The sequence below is a fragment of the Artemia sp. Qi Xiang Cuo genome, chromosome 20, assembly GCF_049724085.1.
Source record: "Artemia sp. Qi Xiang Cuo chromosome 20, ASM4972408v1, whole genome shotgun sequence".
NCBI classification, from domain to species: Eukaryota; Metazoa; Arthropoda; class Branchiopoda; order Anostraca; family Artemiidae; genus Artemia; species Artemia sp. Qi Xiang Cuo.
In genome coordinates, this window is record NC_142813.1 from 9,949,893 (window position 1) to 9,971,993 (window position 22,101).

Here is a 22,101-nt window from a genome sequence, read left to right on the forward strand (position 1 = left end):
TTTTTTTGTTTTTGTTTGCATAATTAGAGGTCCTTAACCGGTACATTGTATTACTTAAGTCACACCCAAACAAACAATTTCTGATCTATTATCCGTTCTGTTTAAACGTTCTACTTAAATATCTTTCTCATGTCCTGGGTTTTTGGGCAACAACCGTTGGCACCTTGTGCAGTACAGGAATTATAGGACCTTAGAAGGAATTGTAATACTTTGATTTATGTTGGATCCTAGAAGAGGTACTAGAATTTTTAGATAATTTTGGAGACCACACTGCCTTTCCATGACAATAGGTCAAATCATCCCCTTAAATATGGCGTAGATATTTTAGAAACCGGACTGCCTTTCCATGACGATCACTGTCTATTAAAAGGATAATATCCCTATTTGAACTTTTATTTAGAATTTTTAATTTGCAATCGAATGACTCCCTCTTCAAAACTATATGAGAGTCTTATCAAACAGTTTGTGGTAGCAGACTGTAAGTAAGAAAAACTTTGGCGATTAGTAGTCAAAACTTTAAGAAAAGGAATTTTGATAATAACCAAACATAAAAAAAATTGATTTTTTATGCTGATTTTAAATACTTAAAGTTCCTTAAGCTTAATTTTACCCATCAAAAGCTACGAGTCTTGGAAGATTTCCCTGCTTTTCAAATAAGAGGGGACACACCCCAAAATTGTTTTTTTTTCAAGGGCGATCATATCAAAAGAATGGGAGAGGAAGACCCCCCCCCTACAACTCTCAGGACAAGGATTGTAAGTTTTGCTCTGGGGGCATATAAGGGTCTTATAGAAAATGTGGTCCTATATGCTTTGGAGGGATCATTGGATTGGTAATCAAAAGTCCAAGTGCTCTTTTTAAGAGTCAAAGGGATCAGAGAGCAACAACCCTCCCCCCTCCACACACACAAACACGTCGTGTCTTCCCGAGATGCATCCAATACATATTTTGAGACGGTCTTTTGATCCAGAATAGTCCAAAGAACATGTAACAGGGCTTTTGAGATTGATACAAACCACCAGAGCCTGAGGGCGAGAAATGGGTCTTATTTTATATTTAAATTGAAGGTTATAGGTCCCTTTTTAACAGTCAAAGTGATTTGAGAGCCCCCTTCCCCACACCCATCATTTTCCATAACAAACATCCAAACAAAGTTTTGAGACATCAATTTTTTTTACTGTTGAAAGGTTCAGTAATTATACGTTTGGAGATCTCAACACCCTCAGCACTACTTTTGGAACGGCTTGTCATATAAAGAGGAAACCTCAGGGGCATCATGAGTGGGATGTTTAGTTGACTCAAAGGCAAAATGTACCTCGTACTACTGCTATTAATACTGCTGCAACTACTGTTAGTACTAATAATTATACACTGTTACTGCTACTACTGTTTCTACTGCTACCACTACTACTATGCTACTATTACAATTAAGACTACACGTAGGATGGTGAAAATTTGACAGAATGTTGAGAGGGAATTCGAACCAAATCAAAACACATTATGCGTTTGCAGATTGTCAAAAAGGCGTATCTCAAGAATTAATTTGGTTATTAAGTTGAAACTTTCGGAGAATACTTAAATGGGAAGATCAATTGACAAAAAGGTAATACAAGCAAGTCACTACTAACACTAATACCACTGCTACTTTTCTTTACGTTTACTTTTGGAACGGATTAACATGTCAAGGTGAAACTTCCGGGGCATCATGAAAGCGATGTTCAACTGACCAAAAGGCAATATGCACATGCTACTACCGCTATTAATACTACTGCTACTACTACTAATACAACACTAATAATGCAACTACTGCTACTACTACTAATACAACACTAACAATGCAACTACTTTTACTACCAAGGAAACTTCTGTGATAATAGCACTATTATGCCTAAGTCTATGAAAGATATTTGATAGAATATTGATGGGAAATTAGAACAGACAAAATAAACTATGTGCATTTAAATTATCAAAATGTATACTTTAAATTTCAAATCTGTATTAAGTTGGAACTAATAGAGAATACTTAAAGGGGAAGACCAATTGACCAAAAGGTAATATTTGTACTGCACACTACTACTAATACTACTGCTACTGCCACATTTACTAGTTCTACTACTGCTCCAATTGCTCCAACTACTACTTCAATCCCAACTGCTTGTAAGATTATGAGCATTAAAGTGAAAATATCAAGAACTATATGAATATAAAGTTTATCAAAAGAGCAAATCGACAATATCATAGCAATGGGTAATTGCAGTAAGTTGTGTAGTAATACTACTGCTTTGAATTCTATTAAAACTATAGGTAAGGATATGAAAGTGAAATTTTCCGAGAATATTTCTAAAAATTTCTGTTGTACGGATGACAACCTGCCATCCGTATGCAGGTTATCAAAAGGGCATTTCAGCGATATCTTAGGAAGAGTTTCATGTTTGTAATTAATACTTACAACGCTTGTTATGGGGGATGTTGACCTAACCAAAAGACAATATTTGCATCATAATGCTACTGCTTCTACTCCTACAACTGCTACTACTGCTACTATTATTTTTACTTCTACTACTACTACTGCTACTAAGGCCAAGACTACTACTATTAATTCTGCTCCTACTGTTCTACTATAACTACTGCAGCTATTACAACTACTAATAAACCTATGGTTATTTTGGGCAATATTTTAAATGTGTTGAAAAAAATCGAAACACACTATGCCCACATGGGTTGTCAAGAGAACGTATCAGCAATGCTTCAGGACCGGTTGATGGTATTAAGCACTTCTATATAGAAGCATTATTCAAGTTAATTTCTGCTTGTTTTGAGTTTGAATCGGTTATTTATTTTGTGAACTCTGAAGGTCTAAATTGGGAACTATCCTTCTATACTACGGTGACCGAGAGAAACTAGTCACTCACTCTTGTAATTGCCACGTATAAAAACAGCGAATGTTGTGTCAAGACCTAATACAGCTAAACTACACTTTTCTGTATCCTATCAGGAGTAAATCAAGGCTACTTTCGTTCTCGAAATCTCTTTGTTATACTGATAAAATAAGTTCTCAGATGCAGTGAACAAGGTGGTGTTGAGATAAACCCATTAATCCTTCTGATGAACTTAAACTATGTCTGATAGCATCGCAATGTTAGAGGCTTAGAAAAGGTGATTCCAAGAAATATTGGATTGGTTGAGAGACAGAGGTAGTGTGTCTGAAAGTAAGCGCGGAAAATACTAAATGCATGGCAGCTAGTGACTCTCCCTTGGATATCTAGTGCAGAGATTAGGGTTCAGATAATGTAGATCAATTCAAATACCTATAGAGCATAACTGAGAATAGTCATTATACGGTGAAATAAGTATAGGCCAAAACAGGACCTGCTAATGTAACCTTCACCAGGCTTTCCACAAGTTTTAGATCTCATGGATTTTACTTTTGCTAAATTCTACGGTTTTTCAATAACAGTATCTTGCCTTTCCTATCAGAGACATGATAATTGAACTAAGAGAAAGATAGAAAAACCCAAACAATCGAAAATATATGTCGTAGGAAGATACCGAACATTCACTGTACTCACAGAATCACTAACTGATCAATACGGAATTCAGCGAGATAACTGCTTGTGATTAGTGTCATCAGAGTGCGAAGATAGAGTTACTTGGAAAACCTTCGACCAATGAGGGATCAAAGGTGTCCGAATTTGTTTTTTTGCTGGCATCCACCATGGACATGTGTCAAAGGGCAAGGCCCTGGAGCACATTAAGGTGCAACTACCAGGAAGCTCTAATGTTGAGTAATATATTTTCACTTTTATAACTTTAATAAATGAAATATTATTAACACTTTAAAGAATAAACATCAGCTTATGTATATTAAACTGACAATGCACATTCATTTGTATTTTTATAATAAAGTGCAAATTATGTTTTGGCCTTGGGAAGGCATAGGGGTTTTGAGCCCCACTCAAGTTAATTTCTACTCGTTTTTAGTTTGACTCGGTTATTTATTTTGTGAAGTCCATAAACTCTGAACTTCTAAATTGGGAACTATCCTTCTATACTACAGTGTCCGAGAGAAACTAGTAACTCACTCTTGTAATTGTCATGCATAAAAACAGCGAATGGTGAATCAAGACCTATTACAGCTAGACTACAATTTTCTGTATCCTATCAGGAGTGAATCAAGGCTACCTTCGGTCTCCAATTCTCTTTGTTATACTGATAGAATAAATTCTCAGATGCATTGAACAATGTGGCGTTGTGATAAACCCATTAATCAGTCTGATGAACTTAAACTATTTCTGATAGCATCGCAATGCTATAGGCTTAGAAAAGGTGATTCCAAGAAATATAGGATTGGTTGAGAGACAGAGGTAGTGGGTCTGAAAGTAAACGCCAAAAATACTAAATGCATGGCAGCTAGTGACTCTCCCTTGGATATCTAGTGCAGGGATTAGGGTTCAGATAATTTAGATCAATTCAAATACCTATAGAGCATAACTGAGAGTAGTCATTATACGATGCAAGAAGTATCGGCCAGAATAGAACCTGCTAAAAGAACCTTCAACAGACTTTGCAAAATTTATAGATCTCATGAATTTTCCTTTTGCTAAATTCTACGGTTTTTCAATAACAGTATCTTGCTTTTACTATCAGAGACTTGATAATTAAATTAAGAGAAAGAAAGAGAAAGCCAAACAATGGAAAATAAATTTCGTAGGAAGATATCGAACATTCACTGGACTCCCAGAACCACTAATCGATCAAAACGGAATTCAGCGAGACAACTGCTTGTGACTAGTGTCATCACAGTGCGAAGATGGAGTTCCTCAAAAAACGTCAACCAATGAGAGATCAAAGGTGTTCGAATTTTGTTTTTCATTGGCATCCACCGTAGACATGTGTCAAAGGGCAAGGCCCTGGAGCACATTAAGGTGCAATTATCAGGCAGGCATATTTGGCCTTGATACCTAATTCAAACCAGAATAGGAAGACGTTGCAGTTGCAATAAACTGACGGCTCTTCCTTTGTGGCCTGGGTGCCTCTGCTGGCACGGGCAGAGCTAAGGTTATGTATTTAGTGCTCATAGCCTGAAACGTTGTCATTATGTTGCAATCCAGTTGAAATGGTGACACCAATGAGCTCTATTATTCTAAAATTTGAGCTGCCACAAAGAATTGTGGACCTACATAATTTAATTCAACGCAACAGACAATGTCAAATATCTGAGCTATTTCATTAGTGGTTTGGTCAGTTCACGAGGGACAAACAAGCACTATTACTAAATTGAATAGGACAAAGACATCAGTCTTGCAAACCTAGAGGCTATCCTAGCATTGAGTAAACCAATACATGTAATTATAACCGAAAGGGTTAGAAAATGAAAATGAAAGAAGAAAAATAAATAAAAAGATAGTGAATAAGATAGTACATTGTATAATATCAAATAAAAGCTAAATTATACTAAGAGAAATTTTTTTTCGTTGTTTGGATTTTTAAAATTGCTTTTGGTGGCAGCCAATTTGTAAACCAATGCATGTATATGTAATCAAAACGTCAGAAAAGGAAAATAAAAGAAGAAAAAACAAATTAAGAATATAGCGTATAATGACCTTAGTATAGATTGCATCAATTAAAAGATAAGTCACACTAAGAGAAATTTTTGTTTTCGTTGGAATTTTAAAAATTGCTGAGGATTTCACTGCATTTTGTGGCAGTAAACTAAAAATAATATAACATACAGAACGACTAAGAAAACATCAACGTTTTTGAGTGGTCATGTAGCAATAGCCACTCTTAAAGTTAATATTATTGAATATTTGATGAAATAAATGCTAAGGGGGAAATAAAACAGTTGTCGAATAAGTCACTCATTTAGAAAATGCTCAATAGAATAAACAGAGACAGTAAATGGTTACACATGGACACATCAATAAATACAAGATGAACTTATAAGATTAAATTATTGCAGATTCGATTGACTTGTGGACGAGGTCCCCAACAGGATGCAAATGTCCGTTTGATGAATCTTCTCAAGAATGTGCTTGTTGTGCTAAAGGAGGGTGCAATTGTGGCTATGATCAACCATCAAGATGCACTCAATGTGGATTAGAAAACAGATGTCTTAACTGTAAGCAAAACTAGTTTCGCTACATAACACGCTTAAAGTAGAAAGAAAACGAAGTCGTTCGGTTGATATTATATTGTAATAGACTACGTATAATTTCTATAAGTAAACGGTACTATTTTGATAAAATACTCAATAAAAACTTAAAAAAGTAAAGACAGTCAGAAAATTAAGAAACAACAAAATTTACTTAAAAACAAACGTGTAAAGTTGTAAACAAAAGTAAAGTTTACCAAAAAGGATGTGACAAACAATCTTCTAGGATAGGCTGTCTTGTGTTTCTAACTTGTGCCCTGGCTATACATACCTCTAGCTTCAACTTCAAAATTTAAGAGCATTCTTGAAGTTCTATGTATATCAGATAATCTCGTCTGAAGTCTCTTCCAATAGATGCATTAAAATGGACCATTAGGAATTAGTTTAAGAAAGAGTTTGTGGTTTAATTTTATTTTACATAACTGAATAGATAAGAAAACGACGCAGCTTGGAATAAATAAAAAGGGTGTAGAGCTGATCAAGCCTCACGTGGCTTGGTTGTGATGAATTGACAGTAGTAGTATTCATTGCAATGAATATTAAGCTTGTAATGGGGTGTACTTTTTGTAAGTGTTTTTAAATACTAAACAAACAGTTTAAAATAAAAATTCCGAAAGGTCAATCAAGCAATACTTCCAAAATTTGGAACTAATTTAATCCGAGTCTTATTACATGGAGTGCGAAGTGTTTCATGCTTCCCCAAACTAGGCTGCTCGGATTTCGTCTGTTTGCCGAACTTCAAATTACTTATACTTTGCCTTTTTCAGCCTTGTCGTACATTGTGTGTGTTTCAAATACACATTCTCAAAATTAAGAGAGAAATTGAACTTGACTTGAACTTGAGAGATGGAACAGTTTCCTGATGCTTTATATTTTAAGAAAGTTGCTCTCCCTTTTCTATGCTCAAGATAGATTAGCTATTCTTTCATTTAATTTTTTTATTTTTATGACACCCCTAAGAAATGTTTTCATTCCGATCCTGGAAATAAACTGCAATTTTCACTTGAAAAGGCATTCGAAACATAAGAAATCATTGGAACGTCAAAGTAATTGGTATTTGGATATTTGTTTGTAATTTACATAGACATAACACAAAGTAGTTAAAATAATAAGTATCGGCTGTATTAAGGATTGTTTTGCATGACCAGGGCTTATTCAATTGCAAGTTCGTAGTTGGATGCCCTTCTAAAGAGCCAAACACGTGTAGAGGATAATCTACAACGCCTTGAGTACTCCTTATGCCCTCAAGCATCCCCGCAGCTCAATATGAAGTAAGATCAGAGTACTATAATAGTTTTCAATCAGGTCTGTCGAGAGATCAAAAATCTGCCTCAAGTGGGTACATCGCAAGTGCAATTTACGAGTACGAGTACCAAATTACGAGAATTGCTGCTGTAACACACATAGACATGGTCTATTTATCGTCGTTGAGTCAATATAAATCATTATTGGGCCCTCTCAAGTGATGAATAGTCGTAGAAATAGGAGGAAGGCTAACTTCATCGTACATTTTAACTTTTCGCGCCCTTTTAGTTGCAAAACCGATCTGAGACAACCACTACTCTTTCAAAACCCCTTGCGCCCCCTGATCCTTCCTAATAGTATTTCATGGCATGGAATTAAGATTTCTATCCGATAGTCATTTCTATCCGAAGATAAATGTTGAAAGGATAAAATATGCATATATCAACGATGTTATAAATGTAACCAGAGGGAAAAAGGTACCCAATTGTGAAACTGGCCTATATAAAACTCAGATTTTGTAGACATAAACTAATAGATACCTTTATTGAAATCAGAATGATACGTAAAATCTAAACTTGCTTGATTGAAGAGTCTAAATCGAGACACTTAGGCCTGTACCGACTCCCCTGCCTACGCTCCTCACTAATACTGTTAATTTTGTAACATTTGGGGTCTTAAGCTTCATGATTAAGGATTACAAAAAAGAGGCTAATTGTGCAGTATACACGTCCAAAATCAAAACAGGTTTTGTACATGTTAAGTTATTTAACTTAAACGTTCATCAACGTCAACGCCATAAATCTCTGTTTTTAGTCGATTTTACTATAGATTTCTATCCCAGTAGGGATGCATCTATTCATTGTGAAGGAAGTTTACAACATTGCCAGATAAGAGTGAGTCTAACTGTACAAGATCACGTGTCTCTATCTAGGCCAATCAGGGCCTAGATTTCAGATAGATTTATATCCCAGTAGGGATGCATCTATTCATTGTGAAGGAAGTTTACAACATTGCCAGATAAGAGTGAGTCTAACTGTACAAGATCACGTGTCTCTATCTAGGCCAATCAGGGACTTGGTAATACTGAAGGGAAAATGCACATGCGCACTGAAGACTAACGGGACAATGTTATTGATCCACTAACGGTACGACCTATTGTTTCTAAGAAATTCTAGCCTAGATTTATGTAATAGACTATGATGGAAATCAAGTTACACAATTCTATTTTTAAATATAGCTTCTCTGGATACATTTCTATAACTACATTATACATCTCGCTTAATGTAACAGTTCATTGTAAGCTATTGAACAATAAGCACTATGGAAAATCTTGACAATACGGTTAACCATTTATATGCCGTAAGTTTATTTTGTAAATAATCAATTGAGATGTTTCGGTACTGCTGCATTATATGGAAACTTCTTAAAAAGTCAAGTTTGTTTAATAAAATGAAAAAGGCTGGATAATAGTTAAGAATCAAATTCGGGGGCATATATATTTGCACATTGTGGGGGACGGGAGGGTAAAGAATAGCATATATATATATATTAAATGTAACCCAGGTAACATTTTTTCTTTGATCATATTAATTTATTTTGGACCTAGACTAGCTTAGCAATGAAAATGTCGCTCGATGCAAATTTTATGCCTATTTGCTGAGGGTATGTGTTAACAAGAATTTTATCTAATTTACAGCCTATAAACTGGGAGCGTGTTATCAAGTCTTTTTAAATATATAGTCTTTGTTTTTAAAGTTTATCACATTTCGAAGGTTTTATAATGGAGGTCTATAGCATAGCCTAGACTAAAAATTAAATTTATACCCACTTAATTCTGTTTTAGAAACATAATTTCTTTAATACTTATTGACTACCTCATTTTGGCTAATGACTGTAAAAAAAAAATTATTTTAGCTTATTTCAGTTTTAGACATAATATCCGATAGTATATGAATGGCTTCCTTCAATTTTGATAAACTCGTTATCATCCAAAAACATACAAAAATTGAGTTACACATAATCATCGAATTTTTAAAAACCTCACCAAATCTTAATAACAAAGTGTCTTTGCTTGAACTGTACAAGATGTCAAAATATTTTTTACACTCCATAATCTAAGAACAGATGTTCGTTAGAGAGAGAGGTTGACTTTTAAAATCAGTTTGCCCTTTTGAACTTCAGATGTACTATTGAAATTTCGTTTTCATCAGAGTGGAAATTTTTTTGCATTAATATAGAAGAGGGGGAGGGGGTGGGCTGTGTAAAAGGGATAGTTTTCTTTCACTATGAGTTTTACTCTACAAAAAAACTATAATTTAATTTCTTTTAAGGAAAATTTTGAGCAATGTCCCCCATCCAACAAGAAGGCTAGGGTCAATGATCCTACTCCCGTGCAGCGGTTGGAGATGGCTGGTTCTTCCGTGTCCCCAAAACCCCAAAGGAGATATGCTGTCCCACACATGCTGTGCACACAAGACAGTGAAGTCGCCGGCCCTTCAAGAGCAACAGCTATTTTCCATTCCGACAAAGTCAATGGCCCTCAAGTTGCTCATGTAATTAATGTAAGTTTTAAATTTATTTTTATTTCCACTAATGATTTTTCTCCCAAATGAAATAAATCCCTTTTGACGCTGATACTTCAGAGCGATTCAATATCCCCTTTAAACAGGCTGTAATTATTGAATCCTGACAAGTGCACGCATCAGACCTGCTAAATCTTATAAATTAGGATAGCAGCTTAGCAAAGGTTTCGCTGAAAAAGATACTTTTTTATTTATTCCTGTCATATTGTCTACAGTAAATCCTATGAATTGCAAAAGGGGTGGGGGCAGATGTTGATTATGATAAATAGTTTTATATGATATTTATTATCCATTTTGAGTACTTTAAGATGAAACTAGAATGTCATTCTCATTATAGACAGCGCAAGCGCTGCTTATTTTTCTTTCTACTAGATAATTCACTAAGAAAACTATGATATTGGCATTGCTACGACTATTAAGTTTGTATTTTTTTAAGCACATGTTTTAAACAATTAGAACATATAGTCACTATTAACCTCATTTTCGACTTAAAAAAATAGGGTGTTTTATACACGTTGAAAATAAGTGGCTGTTTCCTTATAGGTTACATCGGTTCCATACGCACTACCTTCCTCCCATCTGAAGAAACAAGTCACAAACTATATCACCTCATTGGCGAGACAGCTTCAATTGAACCGCTATTGGAGTTTCGTGACAATCAGGTCACTGAAATACCGGCTATCGACGAAAAAGATCTCGAACGATAAGGTAAATTTATACGGGAGTGTTATGGTAGTGTTAATTTAGACGATATACCTTCTGACACTATTGATGACACGGAATGGGCAGACAATTTATTGAGTAATTATTTAGTTGTAGAGAATAGTACAGTTGAACAAGAAAATGCAGTTACGTCAGAGGGTGATTTACCGCGGTTAAGTCCAAATACATTAAAAATTTTAGATAATTTTTCCAGAGATTTAAATGAGAATCCTTCACCCTCAGATTTAATGAATATAGTCCCTATTCGATCAAATTTAATTGAAAATAAAATGGCTTGGATGGATTTTAGTACGCAGACCAGCCCTATTGTTGAACAAAGCGGGGGAGAGGGTTTATATAGTGATATACAAGGGGGAGAGGGTTTAGCTAATATTGAAGACATACAAGGGGGAGGGGGTAATGATACACAATTCTCGTTGCTACCGGAATTTCAATATACAAATTTGATATTAAATACAATAGCTGTTTTTACTGCAAACTTTGGTGATCCGTTTAATAACCTTATGGGGGCAATTTTATAACCAACCCCATTTACATCGTTCATGTATATGTAGAAAAAACTCGTGCAGTTTTAGAAAACCAGATTCAGGTATGGGGAGGTCGGGAGAGTATCAAAGCCTCAATTGTTTTAAAAATATTTTATCTAAATCTGAGTCATAGTGAGGTGTATGACCATTGAGTACACATCGAGATGTTGGTAGTGTATCCAAATTTGGAAAATTATGAGACTGTATTTATACAATGGGTTGACAAGATTATCACTCATCTCGAAAATTATAATGAGAATGGCAGTGGTTTCGTAGTTTCATTTATTGAAAATTTAAGTGTAAATGTATGTAAATTTAAAAAAAGATTTTATTTTAAGTGGGGTGGGCCAGAGTCTTATATTTTAAAATATAATCCCGATTTAGAAGGGTGCAAGGGCGTTCAACGAATCTTTTTTGAAACAGGCCAAAAATGTTTCATGTACGCTTTCCTCATATCAGCTTTCGAGCCTCTAGCACGTGACACTACAAAGAAAAAATTTGGACTACTGGGGCGTGCATGGGAAGGAGGGCTCTGATTTTCCCACAGTAGATTTCTCTTGTTTAGTGGAAAAATTTCCTGTAGCACTCAGGCCAATAGATATTTTTGAACGGGCGAATGCCAATTTAAATATCGGTGTTACTGTGCTCAAATACGAAATAGAATTTCAAGAGGGTATGCGTTCTAATAAAAAGGGTTTAATATTCTCAGTAAGGGCCCCGTCGATTGAATCGGTGAAACACTGAGTTTGGTTGTTGTAAACACGACCTAGTGAATTATATCCTATTACGGATATCAGTAGAGTTTTGGGGGAGGGTAAAACACATGGGACACGATGCTATTGTCCAACATACCTGTCTAGATTTCATAGTTATTTAAAGCTATAAAATCACATAAAGAATTGTAAAAGACATGGCTATCAATCCGGTGGAAATAATTTCGGGTGACCGTGCAATTTTACGTTTGGAAGATTTCCAGAACACGCTCCTGCAAAGCAATGAAATAAGTTCGGATTGTGAGGCCACGCTGGTGGATGTGAATGACCCACAATTGCCGAATCGTATCAAAGAACATCAAGCCATTGCAGTTTCCTGTGCCCACGCACAAAGAGACAGCTCTAACACTTCGTAATTGTTAGAAATGCAATTGGAGCTATTTCTCGTTTGAGAAATACCCACTACCCGATGATATTGTCAGCAGAGGATCGTCTGGCCATTAAAAATAAGAGAATATGTTGGGTTTGTAAGGGTGAATTTGAAGAGGCGAATAAAACGAAAGGGAGTAGGGGGAAAAAGAATAGAGAAGGGAAGGAGAAAGTCGGGGACCATGATCACTTGTAGTAGAGAATATCCTCACGGGGTAGTAATTTTCGAGGTGTAGCACACCAATCATGCAATGTGAATGTAAGCCAGCAGTTTTTTTATACCGGTTTTCATTCACAATTAAAATTATGATTTGAAATTTATTTTACCGGCTTTGGCATGCATGCACAGAGAGAGAGAGGGCGAGCATATAGTCCATGGGTAAATAACTCATTTACCTACAATATTATCCCCAAATCTGCTGAGAAGCTGGTGCTTTTAGGGTTGAAATGGCGGGCAGTGGATAATGGGCATATGTGCTGGAATAAAATCCGTTTTTTAGATTCATATAGTTTTTTCCCCAAGGCATTGAGTCAACTAATCCAGGGGCAGAAAAGTGACAATTTCGATACTTTCCCTCTGCTTAGACAGCGCTTTCCAGACAGTGAAATTTATGACTTAACGACCAGTAAAGGCATATGTGCATATGACTATTACTGCTCTGGCACGCGGTTAAGTGAGGAGAAACTCCCTCCCATTGATCCATTCTATAATCCACTTACCAATAGTGAATGCACTGACGAGAACTGTAAATTTTCCAAGAGGGTATGGGCTAAGGTTAATTGTAAAAATGGTTGAGATTATTGTAGAATGTACTTGGCAAGTGATGTGTTAACTCTTTTGGACATTGTCTGCAAAAACACAGATCAAATTTATTCAGAGTTCGGGCTAGACATTAGCTATTATTTTCAACACCACACCTTGTCTTTGACTTAATTCTAAAAATTAGTAGGGAGGAAATATGTTTGATCACCGATGTGGATCAACACCTATTTGTAGAAAGATCTATGAGGGGGGGTATGTTTTTCATGGGGATCGCGTCCTAACAACGGATCCAACTGGGCAGAACTCTGCTGATGGTATGAAGTTTAATGCAGTTTTTCTTGACATGAACTCATTGTACCCCTCGGAGATGTCTCACTACTGTTTACCATGTGGCAATTACAAATAGCCTGAAAATCTTTTTGACATCCCCGACATTCACACTGTCGAGGAAAATAGTCCACAAGGATGGTTCTTTGAAATTGACGGGCACATACCAATGGAACTTCACGACACAGTAAAAGATTTTTTTTTTCCGTGCGTGAATAGACCTGTGACCAAGGACTCATTGAGCCCATAAAATCGGTCTTTGTTCAAGGATATGGGCAGGCATTTGGCCCCCTACAAGCAGAAATTAATTGCCGATCTGGACCCGAAACAGAATATTGTTGTTCGCCACGTCCTATTACGATGGATTGTGAGCAATGGTTTCAGGGTCACAAAAATACACAGGGCCCTGCAATTCAATCAGAAACCCTACTTGAAGACGTTTATCAACACTTTTGTTAGTAAACGCTCATAGGTAAAAAGTAAAGTCGAAAAGAAAATGTACAAACTTACTTTAAATTCAGCTTTTGGAAAAATGTGTGAAAGCGTACGAAACAGATCACGTTCTGACGTCGTAACTTTTCCCAAAGAATGTGCACGAATTATCACCGATTACAATTTTACAACATTCACGACCATAGGGCCGAATATGGTTCTGCTACACATAAAAAAGAGATATGTTGTTCTGAATAAGAATATTGGGGGGGGGAGTTTAGTACTTGAAATTTTCAATAAACTCATGCTGTCGTTCTTTTACAATGTGTTCAAGGTAAACTGGTAAAGGGAGGGGAGGTTCAAGTTTACTATGGGGACACAGATTCTCTGTTGTTAAAAGTTAAAACCGGGGATTTATTGAATGATTTGGAAAATGGGGTGTACATTAGCCCGCCGATGGACTACACTAATTGGAATGAGAGCATCTATCGCGAGTTGGTGAAACGCCAGGCCCCCAAACAACTATAAATGTTAAAGTTGGAGACAGGGAGTGATTTAATATCCAATGGGGTGTTCCCTGGTCCAAACGTTTACTGTGTGGAAACACATGGCAAGGATGTAAAGCAGGCGTGCAAAGGGGTGCCTCCACACTTTGTAAAAAATAATTTCGACATGAGTGTCTACAGAAACTGTGTAGACGGTTGTATAGTGCCAAGAGCAAAAGTGCTAGCAATTCGTTCTCTACAGTATAGGAACTATACTGTTAGAGTGGAAAAAATGTCATGTCAGGCATATCCGAGAAGGTCTATGTGCTCCAGAATGGTTTAAAAGTACTCCCCAACGGCCACTATCGAATTTCAGATCGAGTTGAAGGTGTGGACTATCGAAACTAACTCGGTCTGGATAAATTAACTTATATTCAAAAAAAAAACTTCAAAAAGTATAAGAATGGGGGGTAGATGGGGCAACAACAATTATAATCATCATTTAACTGCAGCAGCAACAGCTCTTGTATACAGAGTTTGTTTATCCACTTTCTGCGTGGCCCCGGGGAATGGGGTGTCCCACCCGAGGCCGGCCTTTGGCCCGCGGCCCGGCCTTTGGCCCCAGGGGTGGGGGGACCCTTGGGGGGATTCCTCTCTTTTAAATGTTGTAAATAGTGTTTTCTCATATTCTATTCTTCGTCTAGAAATTTGTTCAACTGTGCTGTATTTTAAGTTTTTTTTGTCAATAAACAAAAAATATTGTTGTTCTTGTTGCTATTGTTGTACAAATAATGTGTGCTATGGCTATTCGTGCTGTATTCTAAGTAGCTTTTGCCAATAAATGAAAAATTTTATTCTTGTTGCTATTTTTGTTGTACAAAAAAGTTTTGTTGTTAATAAAAGAAAAAAAATATGTTTTTCTTGTTCTTGTTATTGAATAACATACTAGGTAAATCCAAGGGAAAATTATTATTTATTCATTAGACAAGTATGGTTTACAATTAGTTGTAGTCCAACTGTTGTCAACAGCAGCAGCATGTATCAATTTAAAACACCATTTGGGTCGTTTCTCTATGGTCCGTCAATGTCGGGGAAAACGACACTTTTAGCTAAAATAATTAAAAATTGTAATAAAATGTTTTTGGAAACACCAAAGAAAATGTACTATTTCTAGAGTATTTCGCAGGAGTCCTATAATCAAATAAAAGCTATTGCCACTGCCTCGTTCATGCTAATACAATTCATACGGGGACTTGATGTTTTCAATAGTATTGAACCAAATTCATGGCTGATTATTAATGATTTAGATGAATCGATTGAACAGTTCTCACAGAAAATTTAATTGATTCAAGTTCTCATAGGAAATGATACAATCTTTTAAAGTTCACTTTCATCATGAACACATTTCTATAACCCTAGTTCTACACAATCTGTTTCATCAGAGCCAATGTATGAGAACTCTTGCATTGAATTGCACCGTCTTTATTATCTACCGAGTTGTTCGTGATTCAAGTTCTCTAATAACTCTTAATAAACAAATATATCCAGGTGCTCCCAAATTTCTACTTTCAGCGTACTGTCTGGTGGCAAACAAGCCCTACGGGTACCTTTTGCTAGATCTGAATCAGAAAACACCCGAAGATGTATGTGTAGTCACGTATATTTTTGAAACGAAAATTACTGTATATTTACCGAGGAATAGTTGAAAGAGCTAATAGTTACCATCATGGCATTGGAGAAACTACAAGAACAACGGCATTTATCATCCGTTCTAGGCTCTTCAAAACCCCCACTCAGGAAGTCCATACTCAAACATGGTGTTGACAAAGAATTTATTAATCTCATATCCGAACTTTGTTTAAATTTAACCGAGGGCAATGTACACTTGCCAAAAGATGTTAGACAACAGACAAAGCAACATCGTTCCACTGTACGTGCCTTGGCTTGCAAAAACAAAGTAAAATATTTTAAAAGAAAAAAATTCTCCTTCAAGCGGGCGGTAGCTTTTTTACACTTTTACTACCAATAATTGCAGGACGTGTAAACAGTTTTCTCTAGATGGCTAAACCCTATAAATTGACTCCAATAGAACTCGTCCTCTAACCCGTGGAAAACTTTGAAGACAATCTAAGCAGATTCATTAATGATGAGAATATCGCCGATGATAAAAAGCTAGTTTTACTTCAAGATGCACTGCGTCGCGTGGACAAACATAGACGTTATCATGAGAAACCCGCCGTCACCATCACAGATCGCCCCAAACAGGAAACATCACCTCAAGATTCTTCAGCAGCAGCACAATCAAAAAAGAAGGAATTAAATTCGATAGTGACATCAATTGGAAACCTATTGCCCGTGACATATCGAGAACAGAGTAAAAGGGTATTAACATATCTCTTGTTGGAAAGTGGTGGTGATTATCAATTTCAAGTTGATAACATAGGGAAACGGATTATAATTTAGGGAAAAAGTTATAATCTACTGGATTTAATTTGTGATATGGTTACGAATCGTAACCATAGGACTTTTATCATTTGACAATAATCTATACACCTTTCTGAATGCATCAAACTTTCCCAAAAGTCTTATTGGCAACAGGCAAATTCTAAAGAAATTAAGAGAATATAGTAGAGGTGTCAGCCCTCTAACAACCCCAACAACAACAACATTGAAAGAAGAAGAGGAAGAAGAAGATTTTAAATCAATCTTGGAAAATACTATCACTTGGCAAATAGTAGCAACAGCAATGATTCGATAACACCAACAATGAAGAGGGTTAGACAAAAGCGAAGACATATTGATATCAACTCATCGTCACAATCACCACCCTCCAGTATGCAAAGTGGGAGTGGACATTACAATACGTGTTTGCGTTCAAAATGGATGAAGTTTTAAAACATGTCTATGAAAATATTGGTGAAGCGGGAAGTCCAAGTTCCCCCATAACGATTTCTAAAGTTGCCTCTGACATAGGTGAAAGCACATTAAAAAAAGCAAAAGAGTATTTAGAAAATGAACCGAGTTACACACTGCATCGGAATCGCAGGCTTCGTGGCAAACAATATCGACAAACTAAAGCCTGTTTCCCTCTTCATATAATGCAAACTGATCTTTTAACTCTAAACGCGATTCAACGGTGTCACAATACACCCTACAAATATACTCTAGTTCCAATCAGTGTCTTTAGTCGCTATGCATATGCCATTCCATTGAGATCAAAGAGAGGTGTTGAAGTTGCTCAGGCTTTAGAAAGAATTCTTAAACATGATTGCTATAAAAAAATTCAATCGGATCGCGATAGCCAATTTGTTAATCCTCATGTGCAAAAAGTTCTATTGAAATATAATACAAAACTCTATCATAGTCACAGTCCGATAAAGGCTGCATTGGCTGAACGATTGATAAGAACAATTCATCTATTAATTTCAATATATTGCACGCTGGAAAATACTGCTGCTTTTATTCATGATTTAGATAAAATCATACAAAAATATAACCAACGACTCCATCGATCCCTGTCCAATGTTAGCCCTCGCGAAGTTATTTGCAGTGAAAATACATTTGATGCTTTTCTAAAGCAATATTCCAGTGAAAAAAAGACAACAAAAAAATTGTGAAGAAGAGTTTCAATGTTGGCGATACTCTTCGAATTAATAGAGCCACCAATATTTTTGAAAAGGGGAATTATTTATGGAGCACGAACTTTTTAAAGTGTCCAAAATTCTAGACACTGAACCCACGACATATCGCCTGCGAGACACCAAAGATGATGAGATCCTTGGGGGTTTTAATGAATATGAACAACAAAAAGTTATAAACAGTAGTGAAATTTATCAAATTGAAAAGATATTAAAGAGCCGTACTTGCAGCGGAAAGAGACAGTTGCTTGTTCGTTGGCTAAGGTACAACTCTGAGTTTGATTCTTGGGCTGCAGTTGAAGACGTTAACAATACCCAATGATTTTTATGTGACATTCATGTCCAATGTTTCCGATCCTCTCTACAATGATTTGAATAGAACAAGTGATTTTTAATGAAACTTTCCCCCACTATCAAATTCGACGGCACGTATGAAGTGGCTCTTGTCGACTGTATTCTCAAAAATACAAATGATATCCTGAAAAAAGATCGCAAATATGATATAAAGAATAGACCCTATGATTGGCCGCCACCACCCGATAGTGAACAGCATAAAATACAAATGATCAATTGGATGGATTATCCATATATTGAATTACCCTACGAAGAACTCACCTGTATGAAGGATTTATGTCGTTCTATCAATAAAAAGAATTTCCGCTCGTAAAAAAAGGAGCCTTTCATTTAAACTATTAAAAGGAAAAGGGCAAGATCTACATTAGTTCACCCATTGCCAATGAAAAGGTTATTCTCAATGATAATCTAAAAGATGTACTTGGCTTTAAGCTCAATATAATCAATAGTAAAAGTGCTGGAAACACTAATTTTATTGTTGCTGACTACCCGCCTGCTGTCTCCACGGACACTTGTGTATTTCTCTGCGCTTCATTTGTTGAAACATCCAGAGTTGGCAATAGGAATGTCCCCCTCCTACGAGTTCTTGAACTAAAAACCAATCAAGAACATATTCATCACTACAATATAAAGCATCTTCAGCATATCCCCGTAAACAATTCCTATTTGGAACTCTCTCAGTTACAACTAAGAACTGGATTAGGTGATCCCTTAGCAATATCAAAAGGTTTGGCTGTGATTACATGCTATTTTCGACCCATCGTTCAACAACAAGATGTCTAATAGAAAAGTGGTGTTCATTTGTCCTGATATTGACTGCTGTGTTATTAATCTGGGCCCAAGACAACTGGGCAATGGAATGAACTATTACAAAGATCGCTCATCAATGTCTGGCTATGGTCCTGGCAGTTCGTTTGCTAAGCTCTTTCGCTCAGCACTGCCTCTGGCTAGAAAACATATTGTACCGGCTGTTACAGATTTTGCATCCTCTACACTATTCGATTGGAGCTCCGGCAAGGACTTTAATAAAAAGTGCTTCGGAAAATCTTAGGTCCAGTCCGCGAACCCTTGGCGAACAATTGAGATCTCATCAAAATGGAAAATTTTTAAAAAGGGTGCGTGTTCATCATTCACTCATCAGTCTCTACCCAGGTCAGAAACAAAAGACATCACCCCTGTTAAATACAAGAAGTAAAAAGACGACACGTACAATAAACAGAAGAAGAAGCCCCAGGAAGAGAATTGTAAGATCAAAACTAGATTTCTTTTCGTAGACTGATAAATGGCATATCCACCACATAAGGATTCCCGACCTTCCACCCCTTCATCTTTAAATCTATTCAATGCAGAAAACGTTGATGTGAGTGTAAAACATGGATACTATGAACAATTTTATCTACAACAACTCCTCTCCGATAATATCCACTTTCAAATTTATTCCAATGAAGACTGCTTTATAGATATGTCTTCGACATTTATAAAATTACGAATGAAAGTCCGGAAATCCGACAATACATTGCCAGTTTGTGCTGATGGAATATCCTATGAAAATTGTATATTACATAATTTATTTCGTCAAATCAGTGTCTGCATAAATGGTACTTTGGTTAGCACAAGCAACAGTTTCTCGAATTATAAAAGCTATATACGGTTCATGTTGATAACACCAAGTTCATACACGGAATTGAGAGGCACCTCCAATGTATACGAATATATTACTGATACTAATAGTACAGATGCACTTAAAAATGCTACAACTAGTGAATTACATCTAGTTGGAAAATTTTTGGAAATATTTGGAACATCTAGTTGGAAATCATGAAATATTTAATATACCCCAATGGCTACCAACCAATCTTAAAGTGGACGCTTGCTCCATTCAATTTCATTTTTGACGAAAATAACTTCCTGCCAATCCTGATGTAACTCTCTCGCTCACCTCGGCAATACTACATGTACGAAAACAACAAGTTATGAGTTCTGTTGCTTTGGCAGTGAAAAAACTGAGAGCCAGTGGAAATAATATTAAACTACTTGTTCCTCATACAATAACCAATCAACATCATATTGCCACAGGCTCGCGTACCTTCACCGACTCATCATTTATCAATGGTGAAATTCCGTCAAAATTAGCATTGGCTTTTTTAAAAAGTGCTAGTGCAATAGGATCATGGGCTGGCTGCCCACATAAATTTGAGATGTTTGGGCTTTCCTCTCTTGTCTGCAAAGTAAATGAAATTCCCCTCTACAATCTATCTTTTGATAAATCCTATAGGAAATTGTATGAGTTGAAAATGCAAACCCTAGATCATGATTCACAACTATTTGAAAATGGTATAACCGAAGAAATGTTTGCTAAAACACATGGTATCATTGTACTAGACCTGTCTGGCACTCAAGATATGAGTATAGTACGAACGGGGAGTGTACATTTAGAGTGTACATTTGCCGAGCCATTACCTGAGAGTCTTGCACTAATATCATTAAATCAATTTGAAACCTATTGGGAAATTACTCCCGAAGGCAGTGTTCTACTAGACCTTGCACCATGAACACCAGTCAAATAATCAATGTATTTAATATGGACCTCTACATATCCAAATACAGATCTTATTGTTTGCCCTTGGACTTTCTCGGAAAAATTCAAAGTACCAACAATACCCTAATCATTGCTAATAGCAGTTCGTCGACTGTGAATACCGGCCATTGGTTGAGCATCTTTCAAACGATGAAGAAGATTGAATTTTTGATCCTCTCTGCCTACCCTATATATTCTACACTCCACACATCAGCAACTATATTAAAAGCAGTGGGAAACTATTATTCAAAATTGGAAGAGTACAGGACCTGACGACTAAAAGTTGCGGTTTCCAAGTGCTACTATATTTCGTTTTCAGATGTCGCGGCTATACCTACAAGCAGTTTCTCATCATTTCCATAGGAAATTGACGTATGAACGATTAGATATCGAGAAACTTCCTCTAAGTTTTGTAAAGTAATGGTTTTAGCGCCTTATGAATGAAGTGAATAAAAAATGTATGCAGAAGCGCTTATTCATAAAGGAATGATGTGTATATACAACAATGTCTTTATTCTACACTTTAGATTTCTTCTTCTGTGTATAGGCAACTGTCAAGAACCACTAATGCTGGTAGATCATTTTAATTCACTGTATATTGATCTTGATTGGCTGCAAAGTCAGGATCACATTTTCTACAGTACAATGTAACATCACTCTTGTCATATCTCTGTATATTCAGTGATACTATTTGCATTCATATTGTGAAATTCACGTGTTTCAATTTGTCTATTTGAAGCAATATTACACACAGGATTTTCAAGTGGTGAATCACATTCGGTAACAGCCAAATGAAAATCACTAGGTTTATAGTCATAATAGGCAGTGTCATCACAATAATGACGTAGAAACCAAATTGTCTTCCTACTCCAACAGTTGAAATTTAGACCTTATTGTTCGTCCCGAAATGAATTATAACCATGACGATACCAATCTCGTAGAAATAAACTAAAATTATGTTTGGGGTTCTTTCCAATCATGCCTGGATAAGTTTTCTGCGACTGATCACATTTGTCATAATGACAATTGGAGCATAGTTGCCCTCTAGGGTGAGAGTCACAAATCTCTTCAAGACAGGAATTACGGCCTTTAATTTGTACTGCATATCCTCTATGTAATTTACAGGGATTGCATAATTTGCACTTTTCATT

General features: G+C 36.2%; 1 protein-coding gene across 1 annotated transcript in view; it reads left to right on the forward strand.

Annotated features, from left to right (window-relative positions):
* Nucleotides 1-22,101, forward strand: part of LOC148939854 (uncharacterized) — a 450,089-nt gene that overhangs the window by 61,817 nt on the left and 366,171 nt on the right. Inside the window, exon 3 of the mRNA XM_089105986.1 lies at nt 5,963-6,121. Within this exon, the coding sequence (XP_088962112.1) occupies nt 5,963-6,121 (159 nt within the window). The remainder of the gene's footprint in view (nt 1-5,962; nt 6,122-22,101) is intronic.